Source organism: Nicotiana attenuata, unplaced genomic scaffold, assembly GCF_001879085.1.
Source record: "Nicotiana attenuata strain UT unplaced genomic scaffold, NIATTr2, whole genome shotgun sequence".
Lineage (NCBI taxonomy): Eukaryota > Viridiplantae > Streptophyta > Magnoliopsida > Solanales > Solanaceae > Nicotiana > Nicotiana attenuata.
The window spans coordinates 141,708-150,660 of NW_017673056.1; the positions used below are offsets into that span (position 1 = coordinate 141,708).

General features: G+C 38.0%; 1 protein-coding gene across 1 annotated transcript; it reads right to left on the reverse strand.

The window, feature by feature from the left end:
* Positions 1–4,821: 4,821 nt before the first annotated feature.
* Positions 4,822–7,955, reverse strand: LOC109215314. Its single transcript, XM_019379351.1, has 4 exons — positions 6,948–7,955; positions 6,630–6,854; positions 5,999–6,473; positions 4,822–5,276 (listed from the first exon to the last, which is right to left on the reverse strand). Exons 1-4 carry the CDS (start codon positions 7,953–7,955, stop codon positions 4,822–4,824), a joined length of 2,163 nt encoding a protein of 720 aa, XP_019234896.1.
* Positions 7,956–8,953: the final 998 nt, after the last annotated feature.

Consider the following 8,953-nt stretch of genomic DNA (forward strand, 5'->3'; position numbering starts at 1 on the left):
GCCCAAATACTTGAAAGTTGAAACTTGAAAGATATCACTTGATACTTGATAGTTGATATTTGATACTTGATAGTAACAAAATTGAGAGAATAATATAGAATATAGATAGAATATTAGAATGTAAGAGATTTGAGAGAGAAGATTGATTTTTTGTGGGAAAAAATGAAGAAGAATGGGGGGTATTTATAGTAGAAAATAGGGCCAAAGTGTAATTTAATAAACTTAGGGGGTGTTTTGGGAGTGTAGGGGCTGTTTGGACCGTTGGCAACGGCTATTTTTGCCATTTAAGCCGTTGCCCAACGGCTAGTTTTTTAAAAAAAAACTGGCGGGACGCGGGACGGGACGGGACGAAACGGGACGAAACGGGACGGGACAAACGAGACGAAATGGCCGTCCCGTCCCATCTCGTGTCCCGTTTAACAATGGCCCATCCCATTTAACTTGAAACGGGACGGGACGGGACGGGACGGGACCGGGACGGGATGCGGGACGGGACGGGCCGGCCCGTCCCGTTGGACAGCCATAACTCTAACCTTCCATCTTTTCTCACCGCACGCATGAAGAAATTTGGCTTTCCATCTTGGTTTAAGGACGATAATGACGGCGGAAACTTCTTTTCTTTCTTCTCTGAATTACTTCTTTGCCAGCACCTTTTGGGGAAGATGACCGGAGAGAAGGGGATTTGGTATGAAGAGTTTGGGTTGGGTTATTGATTTGGGTATGTTTTAACCGAGTCGGGTTTGGGTAGGTAGACCTAACCAAGGTTAAAATTAAGTGGGGCATGGGTTAATTCGGACCAATAACAACAGGACACGTGGAAATGTGGGTGTTATAAATATTAAAAAAATAAAAAAATTGAGCTGTTAGTCAATAATGGCATGGATGGGCCAAATGTGTAACGGTCGTGGCATGAAATGAGTATTTTTTTAACGGATGGCATGGATAGACCATTTCTGAAAGTTGAGTGGCATTTTTAGGCCTTTTCCGTTTTCAAAATAAATGAGTCCAAGTATTATGCCTTAAACCAAATGTCAATATGCATGTAAAGAGTTTTTACATGTGGCAAGCCTTCTAGAAGCTATGAACAAATGGCTTATTTTGTCCAAGTGTCATCTTGCATGAAGAAAATTTGACAAGTAAGTAGAACACTTGTCTTGTGTAGAAACTTTTCTTAGGCCTATATATAGCAATGATTAGGCCATCATTCTTCAATCATCAAACACCAAGAAAAGCTAATCATTAGCAAAGAAGAAATACTTCTATCTTCTTTCCTTCCTATACGTCCCTCTCTTTCTAATTTCTTCTTTTATAATATTTTGATTGGCATAAGATATTAGTTGCTCTTTCTCTTCCAACTTGCTGGATTTATTATTTAATTTTGCTGATTCCTGTATCCTCTAAATAAATGGAGATGGACTTGTTTAATCCTGGGAAAACATTTCACATTGCTGAAATAGTTTCTTAGGAAAGTGCCTAGCACGACTCAAGCCAGTTGGTGTATTTCCGCTCACAAATCATTTTATTGTAGTATTATTATTATTGTTGTTATTTTCGGTGTCATTTCCCTACAATTACTACTTCTGCAACCAAAAAATGTCAAAAATTGCTAAGCTTCTCAAATTTTGCTTGATATTAGTGACAAATGGAATGAGTTGAAAATTCTTACTTCTACATACTGCTTCACATTTGGGAGAGTAACAATCAAGAAAATATTCTTTAGCATAGGGATCTTTCGGGTGAACTTCAGGGCACTCAGAAGGGCAAGTTATGTATTGCGATAGCATTTGCTGTAACGTTTATAGCACGTGACTCGCTGAGGTTTAACATAAGCTCCTTGTGTTTGTAGTGTCATAATAGTATCAAGCAATAACAGAAGGATAGCTGCAAATTGAAAGCCAAATGGTTTCATTTTTGATAGTTTTAGTTCGAGGCAGAGGAGTGATGCAAGAAATTATGCCACATGTAGTGCTTCTTATATAGTGTAACATTTGTCTAGAGAGATGATGCTACATATGGAGACTTGTTATCTTCTTCTCTAGGTGCAATTTGCACAAAAGTGGAGAATGAACAAACCTGCTCAAATTGCAGTAATGTAAACTTTATAGAAGACTTTTTCCTCTGCCATCCAACAGTGTTAAATGGCCAAACAAAAATGAATTGCATGGAAAATATATCTTGGTGTTTGGTGTGCATCCTTAATATCAAAGCAGCACACTGCGACTTTTCTTGTTTGGGGTGGAGCCCATTGAGAGTGGGGAAAGGGGCCGGGCCAAACCTATTTTGATCGATTTAAGTTATATACTTTGATAATATACAGATTTCTTATAGCTTAATCTAGTATAACATGTCACTCATTTTTATAAGATTGCCAATTAATGTTTATAATTAAAATTAATAGCTCATAGTTACTTAATAACTAACCTGATCAGTGGCGGTTCCAGTCCTTTGGTACCTGATCGGTGGCGGTTCCAGTTCTTTGGTACCGGGTTCATCTGAATTTAAAATTGCAACAAATAGCATGTATGAACTCATAACTCTAAAAATATAATGAGTATAAAGCTAAACATATTAAAAGTTAGAACCTGTTGATTTTGAATTTGGTATTCGCCTCTGAACCTGATAGTGTGACAACTTCATTCTTCATTTTTTCCATTCTTTAATACTCAAAAAACTCAGAAAAAATACTACTATCGAATTTGTTAATATTTATTATAAATCTTCAATAAAAAAATCGAAGAACGTTTTTCACTACTTAACAGTTAACACACAAAATACTACAACAACAACAACCCAGTAAAATCCCACTAATGTGGTCTGGGAAGGGTAGTGTGTACGCAGACCTTACCCCTGCCCCCGAAGGCATAGAGAGGCTGTTTTCGAAAGATTAACACCCAAAATACATTTTATAGAAAAAAATTCAGAAAATAAAATTTTCGATTTTCTTGTTATAGTAAACACATTTTTTTATTTATTTCTCAGCGTACAATTTGAGATGCACATCGGACACCCTTTTCATATATTTTTGTCCTCTTTTTTTGTTGTAAAGACTAAAGAATATATAGAATTTTGTAAACATTTGTAGATCGAGAGATTTGAAGAAAAGTAACTAGGGTTTAAGAGAAAGTGAGAGAGGAATCGAGAAGCATCTGTACATTCTCTTTCAGAAAATATCCATCGTTCCTTACATCTGTATTCTAAAAGCTATATATATACAAGGGTAAAATTGGTAGTCCACTCAACTACTTGGGCCACTGCCCGACCAACTTATTAGAAAACAAACAATTGGGCTTAGCCCAGTACAAATAAATACAAAGGTGGCACAATCCTTCAAGTAATAGCACTATCTCTAATACCCCCCTCAAGTTGGAGGGTGTGCACACGCCCAACTTGCCAAGCAAAAAATGATGAGAAGCACCTGCAAGAGACTTAGTGAATACATCAGCTGGCTGGGAAGCAGTATTAATGTGACTCAAAGATATTAAACCATCAGCCAACTTAGTGCGGATGAAATGGCAATCGAGCTCAATGTGTTTGGTGCGTTCGTGGAATACCGGATTCTTAGCAATATGAATCGCTGCCATACTGTCACAAAAAACAGGTATAGGTGCTGAGAGATGCATACCTAGATCAGAAAACAAACGAGCCAACCAAGACAATTCAGCCACAGCTTTACTTAGGGCCCTGTATTCTGCTTCAGCAGAAGAGAGAGACACCACCTGCTGTTTCTTAGACTTCCAGCTTATTAAACTACCTCCAAAAGAAACATAGAAACCAGTAACAGACTTGCGAGTCTCAGGGCAGGCTGCCTAGTCACTATCACAGTAGCCTTGGAGAGAAAGATCAGAAGAATTGTTCAAGAGAATACCAACATCAGGAGTACCTTTTAAGTACCTTAAAACATGTAATCCAGCTTCCATATGAGGAACTCGAGGGGTCTTAAGAAATTGACTAAGATGTTGCACAACAAAACATAAGTCGGGTCTAGTATGAGTGAGAAAATTGAGTTTACCAATTAAGCTCCGATAAGTATCAGGCCTAGGCAAGACATCCCCAGCCTCAGAATGTAACCTGGTGGACATAGCAAGAGGACACACAACAAGAGAGACAACTAAACACTTAAAATCCGTCAATAGGTCAGAGATAAATTTTCTTTGGTGTAGAAGAACCCCTGAGGAATGATAAAGCACCTCAATGCCAAGAAAATAGTTAAGGTGGCCCAAATCCTTGATCTTAAATTCAGCATCCAGAGAAGTCTTTAAGGCAGTAATTTCAGCTATATCATTGCCAGTGAGGATGATATCATCCACACAGACAGCAATGAAAACAGAGGAAGCAACAGTTCTTTTGAAAAATAATGAATAGTCATTCAAAGAATGAGTGTACCCTCTAGAACAAAGAGACTGAGATAGCTTTGAATACCATTGCCGAGAAGCTTGTCTCAAACCATACAAGGATTTCTTTAATTTGCAAACCAAACTAGGAGAAGAAGAAGAAGGAAGGAAGAGAAGAATCAACAGAAAGACCCTGCGGCAATCTCATGTAGACTTCCTCATCTAAGTCCCTATGCAAGAAGGCGTTGTTCACATCCAATTGAAACAATGACCAATTATGTTTAACAGCAAAAGCAATGAGGCATCTAACAGTACACATTTTTACAACATGTGAAAATATTTCAGCAAAGTCTACACCCTCTACTTGAGTGTCACCTCTAGCTACTAGCCTCGCTTTATACCTCTCAATAGAACCATCAGCCTCATACTTAATTTTGTAAACCCATTTACACCCAATTGGTTTCTTACCTTGAGGCAAGCCAACAATGTCTCATGCGTGATTAGCCTCCAAAGCCTCAAACTCTTTTTTCATGGCCTCTTGCCAAGCAGGACTTAGAGCAGCCTGATGGTAAGAATGAGGCTCAACTGCAGTAGTTGGTGCATCAGTAGTGGTGTTAGTAGAGGAGCAGAAGGAGGGAGGAAGGGATACTACATAATCCTGAAGGTGAGAAGGAAGACTGTGAGTTCTGGTTGATTTCCTAGGAGCAGCAGGACTGGAAGAAATAAGGGAAGGAGAGGATTGAGCTGGAGATGAATCAGACTGGGGAGAAAAAGAAAAACTGGAAGGAGGAGAAATAGGGGTGGAAATAGGTGAAGAAGCAGAAATAGGTGAAGAAGGGGTGAAGGAAGGAGGAAGAGAAACATCAACAGCTGAAGGACCAGAAGGGTCGGAAATGATAGGAGATGGAGAAGAAGGTAAAGGAGAAGGTATAGAATAAGGAGAGTCTGAGAGATGAAATGGAAAACAACTTCATGAAAATGGACATCTCTGGAAATAAGTACAGACTTATTTTGCAAATTGTAAAGCTTATAGCCCTTCTTCCCAAAAGGGTAACCAATGAACACACAAGGACATCCCTTGGCTGAAATTTGTCCCTTTGACACTTGGGAACTGAAGCATAGCAAAGGCAGCCAAAAGGTTTCAAATGGTTATAGGACGGTACAACACCTTATAAAAGTTCAAAAGGAGTTTTGTTTGATATTATAGTTGAGGGAAATCTATTTATAAGATAAGTGGCAGTTAATACGCAATCCCCCCAGAATTTGGTAGGAAGTTTTGACTGAAATAAAAGAGCCCTTGAAGTTTCTAAAAGATGTTTGTGTTTTCGCTCAACCACACCATTTTGTTGAGGTGTGTGGGGGCAACTTGTTTGTTGTAAGATCCCATTATCAGAAAAAAATTGAGACATGGAATGAGAAGAGCCAAGCTCTAGGGCATTGTCACTTCTAATAATTTTAACAGGGAGGTTGAATTGTGTTTGGACCATTGCAATGAAAGCCTTGAGAAGAGGAAAAGCATTACTTTTGGCATGCATTAAATGAGTCCAACCTACTGTAATCATCCACAATTGTTAAAAAGTATTTTGCACAAGTATATATTTGTGTATGATATGGTCCCCAAATATCAATATGAATTAGTTGAAACAAGGAAGTGGAACTAGAGGTACTATCTGGGAAAGGCAATCTAGATTGTCGAGCTAGAGGACAAATTGGACAAATGAAAGATTGCTTAGAGGAAATATTAGGAGAAATAGCAGGAATGGCCTTCATTTTAGCAAATGGGATATGACTCAATCTATGATGCCAAAGAATATCAGAACTGGTTACAACATTCACAGAATTCATACAAGAAACATCAGAGTTTACGCAAGAAAGAGTAGAAGTAGTACTGTCAGACACAATAGGGACATTATTATTCAAAGGTGAACTATTTACAACTGATGTAGTATCATTTAGGGAAGAGGCAGGGGATGAATGCATGGAGAGTACATTAGCAACTAAATATGAAATAGAGATACAATTCAGTTTAGGGAGAACATTAGTATGACTAGAAGTGGAAGAGCTAGAAGTAGTAAGTGGAAGAAGCTTGTAAAGACCATGGTGCACTCTACCAAGTTCCAAAAACTTGTTCCTGGAAGGGTCCTGTATATAACAGGAAAAAGATGTGAAAAGGACAAAACTGTGAAACTGTTGAATCAACCTATAAACAGATATGACATTGTATTGAAATGATGGAATATAGAGCACATGATGCAAAATAAAGGAAGGAGACAAAGTAAGTGAATTAGTGCATGTTACTTTCACTTTGTAACCATTTGGCAAAGAAACTAAATAGGGTACAGGAAGTGGTTTAATGTCAAAAAGGAAATCTTTAATAGATGTCATATGGTCAGTTGCTCCTGAATCTACTATCCAAACACTCCTAACAGCACTAGACAATATGCAAGCAGCAAAGCTATCACAATCAGGCAAAGGTTGAGTAGAAATGTTACCAGCAAAGTTTGCAGAACCCATATGATTTGTCTGAGAGTTAAGAGTCCAAAGTTGAACTTTGCAGAAGCATCAACAGTTGACTGCACTGTTCTTTTGTCAGTCCAGGTATCATAGATTCTTGACCAATAGATCCAGAAGTAGTAGGGCATCACGAACTCCAGAAGCAGAAGATTCAATATTGGCAGCAGTACCATACTTCCTGCCTTTTGTGAATTTAAAGTTCTGTGGAAAACCATGCAGCTTGTGACATGTCTCAATGGTATGGTTATTCTTCTTGCAATACTTGCAGAATAAAGATCCCTTATGCTGCCCAAGATTCATCCTTTGATTGGAGTGATCAAAATTAAGTCTCTGATTGTATTGTTTGTTAAGATTTGGTTGAGAAGGAGGTTTATTGTTGGCACTTGCATGTAAAGAAGCCATATCAGAACTAAAATGAGTGGTAGGAATGACTTGTCTTTGTTTTTCATCTTGTAAAAGAATGTTATAAACATTGTCAAGTGAAGGCAGTGGGTTCATGAGCAGAATGTTGCTTCTAACATTAACATATGTCTCGTTCAACCCCATTAGAAATTGATGCACTCTATTCTCTTCTTCTTCCTGCTCCAGACCAGGCTTAGCAGCACAATTATAATTTTTTGCATGATTGGAAGACATGACTGTTAGTTCATCCCAAAACTTCTTCAACTTGTTAAAGAAAGATGCAATATCAAGAGCCCCTTGACATGTAAAAGCCAACTCCCTCTTAATTTCGAATTTCTTAGTTCCATTAAATGTTCCATACCTAGTATTTAATTGCCTCCAAATACTCTCAGCAGTCTCCGAATATTGAACACTTTCTGCAATTTCAGGGGACAGTGAACTTGTCAACCAGGAAATTACCATGTCGTTTACCCTATCCCACTGTTTGCACTCGGGTGAATTAATAGGAGGCCTAGGGAGATTTCCATCGATAAAAGCTATCTTATTTCTAGCTGAAATAGACACGATAATGCTCCTTTTCCAACCTCCAAATCCAGTACCGGAGAAAGGAACACCAAGCAGTGATGTACCAGGGACATCACTAGGATGAACCAGAGGACTTGAAGCACGAGGAGTAAATTCAGACTCATTACTAGTAGTATCACCCATTTTTGTGAATTAATACCAATACCATTCAAACAACCAAAATAGAGATTATATAACACTACCTCAGTTCAATATATGCAATGAAGATGAAGACGAGCAGGAAAGAAAATCGATGTTACCCAAATTCTTCACAACCGGAAGATACAGCCTTTTGATAGAAGCCCAAGCTCTGAAGGAGATTAAAAACACGAAAACTCTCGAACCAATAGATGATGAAAGATCCAAAAAATTTAACCGCTCCTCGCTGGAATACTAAGAAGATTAGCGAAAAATCCAAAGGAAAACAAGCTTCACCGGCAAAAAGCTCGAACGACGGCAAAATCGAGAAATCGATGCACATGAAAAACTCCACCAAAACAGCTCGAGGGTAATATCGATCAATAGAGAATGACGAAATTCATCAGGATTGACTGCTCTGATACCATGTAAACATCTGTAGATCGAGAGATTTGAAGAAAAGTAACTAGGGTTTAAGAGAAAGTGAGAGAGGAATCGAGAAGCATCTGTTCATTCTCTTTCAGAAAATATCCATCGTTCCTTACATCTGTATTCTAAAGGAAATTTTACACCCTATAGAAAATCTTAGTACCCTATTTATTTTAAATAAATACCATTTTAAAATATTACATCCTATAGATACCTTTTATCCTTTATAGCAAAATATCTAATTATAGTTACATCCTACATTTAAGGCACTATATATGCTAAATAAAATTTTTCTCTCTCCTTTTTAGTCTTTTCTCTCACATAATCACCGTATATCTGCTCTAACCACGTTCTCTCTCTCTTTTTGCATACACTTTACTCTCTTCTCCCACAAACCCACTCCCATAAACCCACGATTCATAACTCTTCTCCCATCCAAATTCTCTAGGTCTCCGCCATTATCACTCCCCATTTCGCATCTCTCTAAAATCATTGTTTTAGAGCCGATACAAGTGCTCCTGGTAGGTTTAATTCTTAGATTTTGATATCATTATTTTGTTTCTCTAATTTTGATA